Source organism: Anoplopoma fimbria, chromosome 11, assembly GCF_027596085.1.
Source record: "Anoplopoma fimbria isolate UVic2021 breed Golden Eagle Sablefish chromosome 11, Afim_UVic_2022, whole genome shotgun sequence".
NCBI lineage: Eukaryota > Metazoa > Chordata > Actinopteri > Perciformes > Anoplopomatidae > Anoplopoma > Anoplopoma fimbria.
The window spans coordinates 3,321,501-3,338,387 of NC_072459.1; the positions used below are offsets into that span (position 1 = coordinate 3,321,501).

Here is a 16,887-nt window from a genome sequence, read left to right on the forward strand (position 1 = left end):
TTAAAATTCACATGTATTTCTGCACTTAGAAGCAGTGCAGTTTCACTTTACTACAATTCAACGCAACATAAAGCAATGCTTCCTCTTGATACTTTCAAAATTACAGCATTTACTATTCTTAGATACACAACTGTTTATTATTAACAGTCCCTTAATAAGATAACAAGAATTAAAAGCAGAGATACAGTACCAGTCAAAAGTTTGGACACACCTTCTCATTCAATGGTTTTTATTTCTTTATTTTTATTTTTATTTTGTTCTACATTGTAGATTAATATTGAAGACATCCAAACTATGAAGGAACACATATGGAATTATGTGGTAAACAAACAAATGCTCAACAAACCAGAATATGTTTTATATTTTAGATTCTTCAAAGTAGTTGAATGAGAAGGTGTGTCCAAACTTTTGACTGGTACTGTATATATACACATATTTCCCACAACCTTTTTCCAGCTTTGTTTACATGGTTTTAAGATGCTTGTATATTCTTGTAAATTGTCCTTTTAAACTGTGCATAAGCAACTTAAAAATCAGAGTCAAACTCTTTGCATATTTATACACATACAGTACCAGTCAAAAGTTTGGACACACCTTCTCATTCAGCTACTTTGAAGAATCTAAAATATAAAACATATTCTGGTTTGTTGAGCATTTGTTTGTTTACCACATAATTCCATATGTGTTCCTTCATAGTTTGGATGTCTTCAATATTAATCTACAATGTAGAAATACAAATAAAGAAAAAACATTGAATTTATTAAAGACATGTTTCTTGTAATTCCCCGTAGTTCCTCTCCGGTCCACTAGGTGGCGGTAATGCTCCTTAAATCTGCCTGACAACCGCCTCAATGTAACACATGAAGCAGTCGTCAAAAACCCAGGAAGCGGATGAGGAATCGGTCATTTGTTCCTCTGCCTCGACTGGAGCACCTCTGGAGGGACTGGTGAGGAGATATTTACATGAAGTTGTGTTTTTAATCATTGCATATTTAGATAAAGATGCTGTTTATGCGACTATTACAACAGGACAGCCTTTCTCTTCTGTGTGACAGTGTTAGACTGTAACCACGTGGTCCTCTCTCCACGTGGTGGGCCTAGATGACCAGGCCACATTAGCATGCATGCTCTGCAGCTGGGCAGCCATCACATGTGGTTTAAATGTCACATGCATGCTTTAGTGTATAGTTATTATAACTATATTTATAACTCTTCTTCTCCCCTGATGACTTGCACTGGGCTCTGAGTCTGTGTGAAGAGGAAAGTGCATCTTTGGCCCTGACAAGCCAGAGTTTCTGAGGAGAAAAAGAATGAATGAATGAAGGTCAAAGGTTATAATGATGGCATTACAGTAACTAATGCTTTTTGTCCTTTTCAGGTTAATTTCAAGAAGTGGAACCACTCCTAGAGGTCCAAAGAGGTATGTACAATGTGTGTGTAATCAAAGTATAAATGCTAGAAGACACAGTTTTCCCAAATCAATGGGTCCATGCATCACCACTACTGTCTCATGTACTCATGAGTCACATCAAACAGGACCTTTTTATTTATTTAAAGTTAATACTGTCAAGTAGTCTGCTTTGAACACATCTCTGAAAATGGTAATATGACTTTAACACTATTTTGTAAACTATATGTGACGTAAATTGCTTTGAGAGTATTGTTGCCCTATAATTTAATTGTGCATATCAGCTACTGTAACCAGTGCTTTTGTTGTGTACATTAATTCCTAAATTAAAAACTGTAGCCTTCATTTAGCCGTCTTCTCCCCTGATGACTTGCACTGGGCTCTGAGTCTGTGTGAAGAGAAAAGTGCATCTTTGGCCCTGACAAGCCAGAGTTTCTGAGGAGAAAATGAATGAATGAATGAAGGTCAAAGGTTATAGTGATGACATCACAGTAATGAATCCTTTTTGTACTTTTCAGGTTAATTTCAAGAAGTGGAACCACTCCTAGAGGCTTCCATAAGGCCCAAAGAGGTATGTACAATGTGTGTAATCATAAATGATAAATGCTATGATGGCAACCAGCAGCTCCACCAATGTGAAGGAAAATACATTTTTCCCAAATCTTTTGGTGAACACAGTTTAGTTATGAAGTGTGACCACTGGAGGGCAATGGGTCCATGCATTACCACTACTGGCTCATGAGTCAAATCAAACATGACTTTACTGTCATCTGTTGAGGATCATACACCTTTATAATTATCACTCATAAAGCAGACTTAAAAAGCCCTGGTTCAGGGGGGTCTGGGACTTTTGGTGTCAAGGCAAAGCATTGGTGCGACTTTTTTTTATTTTATTTTTTTTTAAAAAGTTAATACTGTCAAGTAGTCTGCTTTGAACACATCTCTGAAAATGGTAATATGGCTTTAACACTATTATTGTAAACTATATGTGACGTAAATTGCTTTGAGAGTATTGTTACCCTAGAATTTAAACTCAAAGCCGTGGTGTGGATTGAGCCGTCTTCTCCCCTGATGACTTGCACTGGGCTCTGAGTCTGTGTGAAGAGAAAAGTGCATCTTTGGCCCTGACAAGCCAGAGTTTCTGAGGAGAAAATGAACCAAAGATGCTCAAAAGTGTGAACCGTGACTACACACTAACAGTTGCTATTTCCCCCCAGGCTTTAAAGGAAGCGACGCCACTCACAATAGACGGGACTTAAATCAGGTTTGTAATATTACTTCATTTCTTTGCCTTTTTATAGCAGAAATGTGTAAATGCTGATCTCTTGTGATGTATAGCACTGGGCTCAGAAAATCAGTGTTGACAGAAGTGCAGCTCTGCCCCTGACAAGGCAGACTCTGAGGAGATGATTAAGAAAAATCATTTTTTAACCTTGTAGGATTATGTTTATTCTGACAGTTTTCTCTCTCTGCTGTTTCAGGTACTGGTCTTCCTGCAGACATCATCTGCTCTATAACCATATTTTGTTGTGTTTTTGTTAAAATATGAACTGTTTAGAAAGCTTAATATTGTCCTGTATTTTCTTTGATTAATGAAATAAAACCGTCTATACTACAATAGTTTCTTCATTTTTCTATTTCTGTAACATCGACGTGTTGGACAGCTTCTCGCTCTCACATCAACAGTTCATTGAAAGGTACAAATAAGCAGATTTCTACCTAAATACATCCATTAAATTTCACATATCGGATACTGTTGTGTATTTTCAAGCTCCCAAAAGACAGCAGTACATCAAGTGATGTACACTCTTTATATATTTGATTTTCAATTTCTGGAACCCAAAGACTAAAAACAAACCTAGAAACATCCTGTCAACTATCAGTTAATATGTGAAATCAATATTTTGTCTCTAAATAGTCCAGAAACAAAGAAATGTCCTTTACTGGGTTTTCACTCTGACATGATTCAACTACAGGATTTATGAATGTGTTGCTGTTGCTTTGATGATCCTGTAGATCAACTCTCAGACCTGAGAACTTTGTACTAAAATGTACTGATTATGAGCAGGTGTACATTCAATGACAACCCAAACTCGTGAACACAAGAAATGAAACTTCAGTCCCTTTTTAATGTGTTGCTAATTTGGGGTTTGCTTTACGCTGTCCTGACGCACCAGATTTAATTATTTAGGGTATTGATTAAAATACTAAATGGCTTCCTGGAACTAATGAGTAAATACAACTTAAGACATATGTGATAGAGAAAATTATTGAATACTTATTAAATAATGACAGGATACAGTTAAAAAAAAAAAAAAAAAAAGTGGACATGGGTTGGTGGTGTTCCTATGAATTTAGTAGTCATTTTAAACTTATACCTTCAATTTGTTGCAAGATAAAAAATCTTGCTAGGCCTGGAAACTATTGATGGTTCTAGAACAGTTCTGTAGTGGATCGAATTCTCTGTATGGTCTGTCTGACGTTAGAAACAACCATTTCTTTCCCGTCGGGTATAATATGCGTAAGGAGCTACCTACAAACTTTCACTCAAACATGGAAGTTGTTCTGTATTGATCTGACAATATACAGTGTAAAGAATATTACAGCAAGCTATTCCTCTCAGGTTTGTGCATAATGTCAATCATCTAAAAGTTTATAAACTGTTTTATTCCTTATCAAGTGAAAGTTTATCGTATAGTTTGGTGACATATTGTGAAAGGAGCCCGTTGGTCCACCTATGGTCTGTGCGCTGTCATTATTTAATATTTACGTATAAAGGAAAAAAATTTTTTCCCCAAATCCCTCCTGAAAACAAAACGTTACCCACCAAGATTGTTTATAAAGTCAGTATTTCAGCAGTACACCTCATACAATGTACTTGCATGGTTGCCATCTTAAACATTACTGCAACACTTTAAGCCCTGGGATTGCCTTATATGGAGTGGCCTATAACACGTTTGTGTGAATATATATAATACATATATATATACATATATATATATATAATCTAAAATATAAAACATATTCTGGTTTGTTGAGCATTTGTTTGTTTACCACATAATTCCATATGTGTTCCTTCATAGTTTGGATGTCTTCAATAGTTTAATCTACAACTACTTTGAAAAAATAAAAATAAAAAAAACCATTGAATTTGTCCAAACTTTTGAGCATTTGTTTGTTTACCACATAATTCCATATGTGTTATTATATATTTGGATATCTTCAATATATAATCTACATGTATATAAAATAATAAAAATAAAATAAAATACATACAAATGCACAGGGTATATCCAAACTTTTATATATATATATATATATATATATATATATATATATATATATATATGCTTTTTTTAAACGATACAATAGTATAACATGCCCAGATTCAAATAACCTGAGATCTATTGCTGGACTGTTAACTATAAAGTGAGTTGGGGAGTAGAAATGGTTTCCAAACCATCGTCTCTCCACCGGCTAAATATCAGCGTCCAGATGGAAAAGAAACACGTTTCATTCAAGAAATCACAAAAACAAAAATGTGAACTTTGTTTCTGTATCTTTATTATAATTCTAACAATGTATTATCTCTTAAAACATTTGAAATTCATATATGTTTTATATGAATGTGTGTATATGCATTTCACATATACATATATTCTGTAAGTTACCTTTCATCAGTTCATATTCTCATTTTTTAAAAAGATCTCTTAAAGGAAAAGAAATGCTTTCTATAGAGTCTGACCGATTCCCTCAGTCATTTCATCCTGACAGCAACAAAGAGCCACCTTATCTATTAACTTCTAAATGCAAAGGAATGATTAAAAACAACTGTTTCTCACCAGTCACTTAATAACAACATAATTGTATCAGTCAGATGTTTTCAGAATGTCTTAACTAAAATCATTAATTTGCCTTATTTACACTAGCAAGCGTTTTAGAGACCTGGAAGAAACAAGTAGGATCTGGCTGTGCAAGTTTGGATAGGACGTCACATTCTGCTTGTTCATCCTTTCAGAAACAGGCCCTTTGGAGGAACATTTTTCAAAACCTTTAAAGGGAAATGTGAAAAGCCACAGTTGCTAATGGAAATAGGGCCATTGCATAATACGTGGTAATAAACAATAAGCTGTGAATTTACAGGGAACACGTCAGCCATTGCAGGAGCTGCTTTGTACAAACAAGGAGATGAAAATGATTTGTGAAAACAGACTGGAGCTCTCAATACTGTCAGGTCATTAACAGTGGAAGGGAGAAGAAGTGGAGAACAGGTCGAACTGTATAGAAAGCAGAACAGTTAAATAAATACATTGTACCTTTTCATGTTAAACATTATTTGGAAGACAGAGATTCTTTAGAACTTTTGAGACTTTTTTTTTTTTTTACATCTTAAACCATAATTAGATGACCATTATTTTCATCGTCCTTATTGCTATTTCCTTTGCCGTCAAATATCTCTCTTTGACCATCAGCAAATCTCTCTGTATCACCTTTGCTCATTAACATGCCTGTGTGCATGTGCACATGATCTATGAACCTTGTTTATATATTTGCTAAAACAGACTGAGGATAGCAGAGAGTGAAGATAGTAAACTCCCCGTCTATGACCCCGATGTGAAACGCATGTTTGATATGTGTTCGAGGACTCAACAGCAGCAGGAGAGGTGACGTGTTGTTCAAGGTAGAAAGGTCATGAGAGAGCCCTTATATTTGATCACAGCAACAGTGAGAAAAGCAGGACTGAGTTTATAATGATATGTATGTGCAGTGGAAGCTTATGGGAAAATAAAAGGACTTATGGAACTTTAAGACATGGAAAAAGAAAAACATTTGTATATGTGATCAATCAAAAGGAGTTGGCAGTTATCAAGGATACAGAAGTAAATTTAAGTACTGCCTAAATAAATGAATATGAATCATTGAATCATTTTCACCTACGTGTAATGTGGGCATCCCCAAAATAACGTTATTAAGTGACAAATAACTTTTACAAGAGTGAGGAAATCATATTTTAAGGCCATGAATGCCAACATGTCATTTTGATTATAGCTTCACAGTCTGACAAAAGCAAAACAGTAAGGAGAAAGGAAGTGGTTCTGAAATTTGCTTTATATTAATTTGCTATATACTTGTCACATAGAGGCAATGTTCAGGGTACTGTGTTTGAAATAATATGCATCTTTCAGTTCAAAAATACCTATATATACATATATTTATTTATATATATTAGCCAACACAATTATTCTCATCACACAGTCAGAAAATACACCGACTGCTCAAGAGCGATACATCAGTAACCAAAGGCAGTACGCAGGAACTCTCTGAAGCTGTCATAACAGTAAGGACGATGAAAGTCATGGTAAATAGTAACAATAAATCTCTTCATATCAATAGCAGTATTCCAGTTTTCCCATTTAAAGTTTAAAAATTGTAAGAACAATCATAGTATTAAAACTTGATATAAGCATTTCTCTCAGATCCCCTCGGCCGGGTGGCTGCTTGTTTCCTCCTGGATTTTGTCGAGAGAGAGGGGGGCCACTCCTGTAAGGAGCAGGGGGGATTGGGTGGGAAAGAGCAAGAAAATGGCAGTTTTTCCTCTTCCCCTCCCCTCTCCTTTCCAGTCTCCCTCGGTAGGAAGGTCTGAATGGTTGTACAACAGTTGCCCCGATGCTGAGGAAGTCTTTCTCCGTAAAACAAATCCTCGGGGGGGGGGATTTCTCTTCACATTGTCACGTATGCTGTCTAACAGTTGAAAGCACAGTCTGTCTCCTTTTTTGTATAAGTATATCTCGGATCCAAACATATAGTGTGTCTATATACGTGTCCCATAAACTCAACTTAACACAATCACTTGCAAGTGCTTGTGTGTGTGTCTACATGTTGGTGTATGCATGCAGGCATGTATAGTATTAACTCGGGTGCCTGTGTGTGTGTGTGTGTGTGTAACTATGATTCTTTTTTTTTTATTATTCTGTTGGTCTGGGCACTTATTTTTGCTACAAATTTGTGATACAGTGACCAGTCTGTATATATATCATTATAAGACTTAAGATGATAAAGAGCTATAGAGAAACACATACGATTCTGATCACAGGACCTGCAGTGAGGACAGAGCCCTACCAGTGGTGAGGTAAAAACGAGACGTAGCCAAATCAAAGACAAACACACAGCCAGCCTCCTTGGTTTGAACCAAGGACGCAAGTCATCTCTCTGCGCCCTCGTCACCTCTAATCACAGACATGGAAGCTGTCATGATATACTGCCCTGCATCCTATGTTCACTATCCAGACAGAAAAAGCCTTACACCCGCAGACAATCACCAACATTCATCCATAACTCATCCGCAGTGATGTTCAGACACGTTTTAAAACTACTCACACGGGGAGGGGTTGTCATTGATTGCACTTTAAATATTCTTGGTGGGTTCCACTGTCAGACCTGAACAGATTTAACCAGCCAGCTTATGGGTAGGAGGACTATTCCAACAAGATGGCTGCACGTTGAATAACACCTTTATCTTCTTCTCTAGCTTGCTAGCTCAATTTTTTTCTAAAAATCAAACTGGCTTTTGATTGTTCCTCTCAAGTATTTGGTTCGGTTTTCCTCACTCTTCTTCACTCGTAATATCTGCTGCAGCCACAGTGTCTTCATATGTATGTTGGATGAAAGTGTGTTTGTGTTGCTTGTGTATTGACTGGTGTGACGGTGCATGCATGTGGGGAATGTACTTGTGTTAATCAGCGTGCCACAACTCGAGAGCGCCAGCCGGTGTCTTTATGGATCGTCAGCCCTTTTTCCATCTCCCTTTGGGACTTGACTCCCTCTTTCTGTTGCTCTCTGTGTGAAAGCTGTTCCCCCCTCATTTGTTGTGTGAATCCACTATGGATAGCAGCAGTTGTGTCTTCCTCCCTCATTGACTCCAACCCCTCCTCCTTTCTTATTCTCTCTCTCTCTCTTTCTGCCTCTGCGTTTGCAACCTCAGCTCGTCCCTCCTCCTCTCAGTCTGTCCTTCTCGAGGTGAGAGGACCGAAATGGGAAATGGGCTACTGGACAGCCTGAGGACAGAAGAACAGACATAAGACCCAAGTTATGTTTGGTGTTTTCTCTTTTGTGAAATTGAGAAGAATGGCGTTTGATGTTTTGTGGCAAAGTAGTTGTTCTCTTGTGACTCGTGATTGGTTATCACACCCTTGAGGTCTGAGAACAGCTGGTTTAATATTTTCAGCGGCATTGTTATATAAAATATATGCCTGTATAATATTTATCTTGGTGTTTTTATCTGTTTTTGCTTTCCCCCCTATAGGGTAGTATCAGACGGGGCTGTCCAACTCTGCTCTCAGTGGTCCAGTTTGCAAGAATATTGGCCATCAATCATGCAGTTCACAAACGCCTAAGCTGATGTGTTTGTGTCGATATATTGCTTGTTCTGCTTTGTGATAGAGATTTCTTAAGATTCACCAAGATCTTTGCTCAATCGAAACTATTAGCTATCAGTACAGTGTGGGAATCTTTTTGTATCTGGCAGCAGTTACAAGGAGAAGTTCTTTGATTTTGTTGATTGGTTAATTGACCTGTGCCACACTGGCAGCTGTGGTAGATTGGTGCAAAAGGTTGGCCATGAATTACAGGGATGGTAGTACAGTATGTCATAAAAAAGTAATTGTATAGTATGCCATTAACAAATTATAACCATAGTATAGTATGCCATTAAACATAAATATAGTATTTAGTGAGAAAATGTATTAAAAAGCCATAGTATAGTATGCCATGAATAATGTCGTAAGTCATAATGTGTGTCATAAAAGGTTATTGTATGGTCTGTCAAAAACAATCATAAAAAAGTCATAGTATAGTGTGTTGGTAAAATGTATATTACAGTATGTCGAAAAAAATCATGTAAAAGTCATAATATAGTATGTCGAAAAAAATCCTAAAAAAGGCATAGTATAGTATGTAAAAAAATATCATGTAAAAGTCATAGTATGTCAAAAAATCATAAAAAGTAATAGTATAGTATGTTGGGAAAAGTTATAGTATAGTATGTCGAAAAAAGTCATAAAAAGTCATAGCATATTATGTCGAAAACGTCAGAGTAAAGTATGTCAAATAAAGTCAGAAAAATTGTATTGTATCTCATAAAAAATGTCATAGAATAGTTTGTTATAAAAATTGTCATAAGAAGTCATATTAAAGTATGTTATAAACTATTTCTTAAAAAGTTATAGAATAGTATATCAGAAAAAAGTGAAAGTATATAGCATGCAATAAAAAAAATCACAAACAAGTTAGTATAGTAAGTCATGAAAATGTCATAAAAAGTTACACTATAGTTTGTCGTAAAAAGTCACAGTATAGTATCTTTGTATATTCTGCTGGTTGTTAGTGTGTTATATTTTTGTACTGTTGTGTTGGGTTGCATGTTGGTAAAGAGAGAAGTGAATGATTGAAAATGTTAACCGAGAGAGAAATTGTATATATTCCAAATAATTCAGGTGGTCAATGACGATGGAGAATTGCAGCCATACCTGTCCATTACGGTCCTCAGGGCCCGTTCTATGTTCATTCGGTGGCCAACACGTGTCACACCCAGGTCCAGATAGTCGTCCTTGGTTAGGGAGGGCAGGTGGGTGCCGTCAATCTCGTTGTCCAGGAAACGCTCTCTGTGCTCACCCAGGTTCAGGTATCCTAGCCAGTCTGCAACGTCATACTTGGTCCAGTAGGGCAGCGGCTTGGAGGCAAAAGGCTTTGTAGGGGAAGGTGGCGGTAGATGAGGGTAACTCAGGCATGTAGGTGGAGGGAGAGGGTGCAGGGGCGGAGAGGAGGTACCAGACAGGAAGTGAGTTGGGGAGAGGGATCGAGAGACAACTAAGGCTGAGTTCGGAGGAGGTGGGGCACCAGACGGGGCAAACAGGGGAGGAGAGGGCGAGAAGTAAGGATCTCCAAGAGGGTTCCCAGGTGATGGCGGCGTGATTGAACCTCGGAGATCGTACATTGCACTGTAGAGAGGTGTGGTGGGGAGGAGCGGCAGGGATGACGGTCGTGGTGGACCCAGCTTGGGCCTCTCTGACGGGGAGATGAGTGGGCTGGGTGCTCGCCTACGCTGGAACATGTGTGATTCTGCTTTACGGGACTCGCGACTTGGGATGAACTGGAATTCTAGGGCTTTGGTTCGGTAGACAGGTCTGTGTTTTGGGGAAGTGGGGTAAGGGGAATAAGATGTTGGGGAAAGCGGGGAATGCGAACGTGGAGGCTGAGAGGCAGCTGGAGGTTGAGGAGATGGAGATCTACCCCAGTTGGTGTACTGGGAGGTAGGGGTAGGGGACGGGGATAACGATGGCTGCGATAATGAAATCGGAGATGGTGACTGGGATCGAGCTGAGGGGGGGCTCAGAGCCGAAGCTGAGTCTTCTGAAAATCTGTGAATGGAGAGTGAGAGAAATTGTTAAAAGAGAAAAGCATGATAGAAAACAGAAAGCGATAGGATGAAAAAACATACATTAAGGGAAGTGTTGTTCAAAACATTTCCCTTAAAAAGTTGTAAGATGTGGCTCTATTACCTGTTTCTGCTTCTGAGAGAAACACATGGAAATAAAAGGAGAGGAGAGTTTACACAGTATAGACACAACACTTACACAGGACATAAACAGACAGTACACAGTTTTTCACGGAAATCTTTAACATCGACTGTGGGAGGTAAAGAACTCACAGGTGGCACACTGATATACAGGTGAAACATGAACATCGACAACAACAAAAGATGCAGTTCATGCTGTGATACTGAAACATAAATACAAAGTTTGCACTGATGTGTACCTGTGCCTGCCCAATGGTCTCTGGCTGCTCCAGTCCTTGGTTCTCTGCTGCAGTTTATTGTTCAGCTCATTTATGATGCTGGGCTTCATACTGGAAGCAGGAGGGTAAATCTTTTTCCCCTCTAAAAGTGCCGCGGACTGGTCACCCGACATCTGCCCATCGCCCCAGAGAGGATTCATCTCAGGAGTGCGAGGGCGATCAAAGTACGGTGAAATGGGACGTCCCAAATTCTGCATGTCCCTCACCCCGTACCCATCGCGGCTGCTTACGTCCACCCCCTCCTCGTCGTCTTCCTGCTCATCCCTTCGTCTGTGGGAGTGAAAGGATGCAGGAGCGGTGCTGGTCTGTCTGTGTAGATCACTGGTGCGACCTCCCTCTCTGAACCTATTAGTTTTTGGGTAAGTGGAGGCTGCTGCTGTAGCATTCTGCATCTCAAAAGTTTGTCCGTCCAGGTAGCTCATGTAAGACTCCAGAAAATCTCCTCCCCTTTCTGATTCCCCTGTCCCACCTCCTCCTCCCATTCGTCCTCCTCTCTCCCCTCGGTCCAGCCTGTCTCCCCGGACACTGGCCAGGATGCTGTCCAGGTGGTGGTCACTGCTGCTACGGCTGTCCAGCTCTTCAATCCCAGAGTCCACCACCGTCTCCTGGGACTCTCCTTTCTTGGTAGTGGGGTGAGGACGGTGGTGCTCCCCTATCCTGCGACTGCCCGTGATAGCGGTGGAGGACGCTGTATGTGTGGTGTGTGTGCGCTCATGGTAGAGCTGAGTGGAGGTGCATGTTGTGGTGGCAGCAGCGGTGGTTGTAGTGGCACAGCTAGCGGTCGTGGCATGTGAGAAACTGCCCCTAACTGGAGCGGAGGTGGCAACAGTGGAGGAGGGTGCTTGAGAACCACGGTAGCCCAGGGGAGGTGCGACTGTGTGTGGGGGAAGCGTGGGGGAAGAGCGCCCAGAAGTATGAGAGCTGTTGTAAAGGTGGTGGGGATGGGACATGGAGAAGGGTCTGTGATAGGATCCAGGAGGAGGTGGTGGTGAGACTGACGGGGGAGGCGGAGGTCCCGTTGTCGAGGTGGGCTGCAGGGTAGAGGGCGAGTGAGGGGGCGGTGGGTTGGGCGATGTTTGGGAGGGGGAGGGAGCAGACTGAGTCAGGTTAGCTACCTCACTGTCGTAAGATGTGAGGCTGGAGGCGGTGGAGTCCCCTGCCTGAGGAGAATGCAGGGGTGTATGAGCCGGAAACCCACTTCCAAATGGTTCTTTTGGTGGAGGGGGTGGGGGTGGAGGAGGAGGTGGAGGAGGAGGGGGTGGGACCTGCTGTTGGCGGGAGGTCAGGCTGTTTGGGCGCATCCCATGTTGTGAGTACCCTGATAATCCTCCAATCCCCCTGTCGAAGCTGTTGGCAAACTGTAATGGAGGCGGGAGAGGGTCTGCGTAGACAAACTCATCGTCCGCATCAACTGAGGGGGCAGGGGGAGGAAGGACCATCAGACCACTACTAGTGCTCCCAGTAGTGCTCCCTGTCTGCTGAGTACTGGTAGGTGGAGGTGAGGGAGGGGTGAGGGACAAGATATAGGCATCAGCTTGACTTTCCATCCTGAGAAAGGAGGGTCTCCCGGGCTGCTGAGGGTGGGACCCCTGCTGAGCAGAGCTATCAGCAGCTGCCGCATTGGCAGCAGCTTGCTCTGCCCTCCTCATGTAACCCTCTCTCTCTTTGTCCCTCTCTCTTTCTCTCGACATCTCCCTCTCCCGCTCCCTCGACCTCTCCCGCTCTCTCGACCTCTCCCGCTCCCTCTCCTTGTAGGTTGGTTGATACGGCTGAGACTGGTAGTGGTGCGTGTGGACCGTTTTGTCCTCAGAGAAGCGAACTCTAAGCCCCTCACGAGCCCCTCCTCCTTCACGCTCCCTCTCTCCTCCACCGCCTTCCTCACTCCACACACTCCCAACTCCTCGGAGGATTCTGGGTGAGGGTGGGCGGCCAACACTGGCTGTGGTAGCAGCCAGCGAAGAAGAGGTGACCAGGTACGAGGAGCTGGAGGACTGGGCGGTGGACGACACTGGCTGAGAGGTGACAGTAGATGAAGGAAACACCCCGCTCGACATCTGGCGGGTGAAGTGGTGTTCTGTTCCCCTCCTTAACCTGCTGTCATCCCTCAGAGCACGCTCTCTAGCAGCCAGGGCGAGGCCTAGTGGCGATGTGGGGTCAAGGGCCTTTCCTGTCAGAGGGTGAATAAAGGTGGTTGTACCGGAGGGCGTTGTCTGCCTGCCTGCTGTTGTGTACAAGTCAGTAGGCACAGACTTAGGCTGATAGTCCAGGGCAGGTGAGGAGTACTCAGGAAGGCCAAAGGCAGGAGGCATACTGCGGGTGTGATGGATAAAAGTGTCCCCAGAGAACATGCCCTCGTCAATAGACTTGGAGGGGCGCAGCCGTGTTGATGAACTTTCAGCCTGTGTGCTAAGCTGTTGCTCTGACACTTGAGTCCTTGTCATTCCATCACTCACTCCCCCAAGACTCACATCATCCTCAACAGACATGAACAAGGAGGCGCTCTTTCTGCGGGCTTCATGAAACCGCTCCCTGTCTCGACGAGCTGCACCAACAATGGCGGCCCCAAACTGGCTGGTGAAGTCCATATTGTCCTGGGCTCGCATGGAAGGCAAGGATGGAGGCGGCGGTGCTGGGATGGAAGGCGGGGCCGGGGGCTGTGGAGCAGGAGTCGAGGGAGGAGGACCGTGTGGTGTTTTGGCTTCATCTGTCTCTCCTGATGCAGGAGCGTCGGCCTCCACACTGCTGCCCTGGCTGCTGCGTCCACTGCTGCTTGTTGAAGGGGCCTTGACGATAATGGTGGGGATGGGAATGGAGCTTTTCTCCACTGCGGTTTTGCCCCCTAGGGTACCCTGGCCCACGCGTAGGTCCTCTACCTTGGATTGTTTCACCAGGGGTACCTTACCTCTCCGGGCCCCTCCTTTTGGACCGCCTGCTCCAGACCCGGCTGCACTGCGTTCTGCACGTTGGGGTTGACTCTGGGTAGTCTGTTGTTGCTGGGGCATTACAGTGGCAATGCTAGATGGGGGGACGGCGGTGCTGTAGCCTCTCCTAAGACCTGCTGTCTTGGCTCCTCCACCAGCCCCTGCGCCGCCTCCAACAGGCTCCCCAGAATAGGCAACCTTCCGCGAAGCAGTCCTGCTTTGAGCGGTATGGGCAGATGCGTGTGCATACGAGGTTGTGTGGTCCACCGCTCCCCCACTGGGGCCAGTGTTGGGACCACCTGCCCTTTCCCTGCCCCCGTGGGTGAAATGCACTGGCTGGGAGAAGGGCTGGTAGTGGGCAGATGTGGCTGTTGACTGGGACACAGAGACAGGCTGCTGGGATGACTTCGCTCTCCAACCTAGTGGCGGAGCAGAGGAGAATGGAGGCTCTGGTGGAGCTGTGGTGGGAGGAGGAGGGATGTCATCTGGGCCCGGCACTGACAGACTGCGAGCAAACTTCATGGCTGGAGGATGCAGGAACTGCCTCTCCTCCTCAAGCACCCCTGCAGTACAGCATTCACAAATGGGGGAAAAACAATTAGGAAGACATAGGGATTTACATGTCTTACAGATGGTGTAGAGTGAGAGTAAAAGAGGCCAATGAAGTAGAAAAGAAGAAAGATTTTGGGGCGAATAAGAGTAGAGAGGAAATGAAGCCAGAAAAAGGAAAAGCTGAGGGTAATCTACGAGAGTGTCTGTCTGAATCTGACTGCCCGTCTACCTGTCAGCGAGTCTGTCCTCAAATCCTGTCTGTTAGTAGGTAAGTCAGTTAGTGCTATTTATTGTATTCCACAAACGGTAGCAACTGGGCAGCATCACACAGCAGCATTTGTTTTGTTGGTCACCAGAGAGCACATTACTATTTCGGGAGAGGCGTTAGCAAAGCTTTGGTGAGCAACAAACCAGAAAAGAATCAATCGGAATAAAACAGAGATTAGTGGAACTACTGTACATACCAGATAGTAGTAGGGTGAGTATAAGGCAAACAAATATATTTATGTTACTGCACAGCAATAGTAAGTTAAAAAGCTGATTGTCGAACATACGATCAGGCACAGACACAAAGTGTGCACATTTTGGGCTAGAGACAAGACATTGTTGGCCACAGACAAACAGGTCAGCACAGCGTAGACCTCCACTGGTCGTGAGGACAGACAGACAGGCGAAAGGAGGGGCAGACAGAAAAAACAGACAGCCTCACCGAAGGATTTCTGCCGCCGCATACCGTGCTGTGGGCCGTGACCTGAGGTGTACTGGCCACGGTCATAGCCAAGACCCAACCCAGACGGCATCATCCCCATCCCGGACTGGTCCCCGTAGGTTTGCTGAAAGGCCAAAAGGGAGCATGTGAGAGAAAGTAGAGAGTGCCGTGAGACTCATGTGGGGGCCGGATAACAAAGAGAGAAATAACCTAAAGTGATGCAGAGCTGCTGAGTTTGGTGTACATTCTCGATGGTTTTGACACTATGAGTGAGACCCTTTGCACAATTGGTTCATTGTTAATTAAAAAAAATATCAAAATACAAAAACAAAGAGAATTCTTGATGAATTCAAGTAAATGAGGCTGCTTTTTACATCAGCAAAACTATAAAAACATCAGTTTAAAGCTAAAGCCTTACTGATTAAAACCCTTAAACATCTAAAAGGTACTCACATGTATGACTACCGCGCCTGTGAAAGTGAGACGGTTTTATGCTAAAGTGTTTTAAATAGTTGGTTTTGGCAGGGATGCTTGTGTTTGGAAAGTAGTGAGCATAGGACTGGAAAAATTACACAATTATACTGCACGAGTTATGTGTCTGTAAGAAAATACATTTTTATTAATTCAATTCATCAATCATTTTCCAATTAATTAATAATATACAAATGGTCATTTTGGGGATGAAGTTTCTTTAATGCAGGCTTAAATGAGTCAAAGATAGAAGACTATTCTTTTTTGCCAACATGCCTATTTGTTTAAACTGACTGATTTACTGGTACAGTATTTGTTCACTTAGCAACATTTTTATCATTTTAAATGGAACAAAAGATACTGCTGCAGACATTAGCATTTTACAACTCTTTGGACTAAACATTATGCTGAACACAAATGGGAAAAAATGTCTCTTGTGTTGACCTAACACCCGTTCATGTGTTGTTCATAGCAGGCAAGGTGATAATATCTTTAACTTTTTGATGAAGGTGTTTGGGAACATTTCAATTAAAAACCTGCCCAGTGCAGCTTTCAAATTTACCATTATCAACCATAAACTAAATTTCAGGTTAGACAAGCACTCTTTTCAACCTGATTACAGACCCAGTCAACACAGGAGCACACACATATCTCAGGACACATGTAAAATATATGTAGTATGTTTCACGATACAGACCTCATTCCCATAGAAACTTCGTCCTCTGTCTCTTTTTGGCCCCTGTCCCCGTGTCCCTGGCGCCTCATTCGTGCTGATTGTCTGCTGAGCTGCTGCAAGAATTTCATCTAATTTATCTGAGAGTAGAAAAGACAGAGAGAGAGAAAGAGAGAGAGAGAGAGAAAGGGACATACGGCAATGAAACAGAAAAATGGACAGTGACAAAATGAAGGAAACAATGTGAGGAAAGGGACACACTTCATGAACGTGGATGAGAAAGAAAGAAAGAGACTGAGGA

General features: G+C 42.6%; 1 protein-coding gene and 4 non-coding genes across 5 annotated transcripts in view; 4 read left to right on the forward strand and 1 right to left on the reverse strand.

The window, feature by feature from the left end:
* The first annotated feature begins 1,214 nt into the window (after positions 1–1,214).
* On the forward strand, positions 1,215–1,306 carry LOC129099185 (small nucleolar RNA SNORD88). The gene has a single exon (XR_008531635.1). It is a non-coding gene; the product is annotated as a small nucleolar RNA SNORD88 (small nucleolar RNA).
* A 456-nt stretch (positions 1,307–1,762) lies between these two features.
* LOC129099182 (small nucleolar RNA SNORD88) lies at positions 1,763–1,854 on the forward strand. Its single transcript, XR_008531632.1, has one exon. It is a non-coding gene; the product is annotated as a small nucleolar RNA SNORD88 (small nucleolar RNA).
* A 614-nt stretch (positions 1,855–2,468) lies between these two features.
* On the forward strand, positions 2,469–2,560 carry LOC129099184 (small nucleolar RNA SNORD88). The gene has a single exon (XR_008531634.1). It is a non-coding gene; the product is annotated as a small nucleolar RNA SNORD88 (small nucleolar RNA).
* Positions 2,561–2,727: 167 nt separating this feature from the next.
* LOC129099186 (small nucleolar RNA SNORD88) lies at positions 2,728–2,817 on the forward strand. The gene has a single exon (XR_008531636.1). It is a non-coding gene; the product is annotated as a small nucleolar RNA SNORD88 (small nucleolar RNA).
* Positions 2,818–8,345: 5,528 nt separating this feature from the next.
* Positions 8,346–16,887, reverse strand: part of shank1 (SH3 and multiple ankyrin repeat domains 1) — a 45,219-nt gene continuing 36,677 nt past the window's right edge. Inside the window, exons 22-26 of the mRNA XM_054607232.1 lie at positions 16,611–16,726; positions 15,443–15,566; positions 11,221–14,744; positions 9,934–10,829; positions 8,346–8,463 (exon numbers count right to left, since the gene is read on the reverse strand). Of these exons, the coding sequence (XP_054463207.1) occupies positions 8,346–8,463; positions 9,934–10,829; positions 11,221–14,744; positions 15,443–15,566; positions 16,611–16,726 (4,778 nt within the window). The remainder of the gene's footprint in view (positions 8,464–9,933; positions 10,830–11,220; positions 14,745–15,442; positions 15,567–16,610; positions 16,727–16,887) is intronic.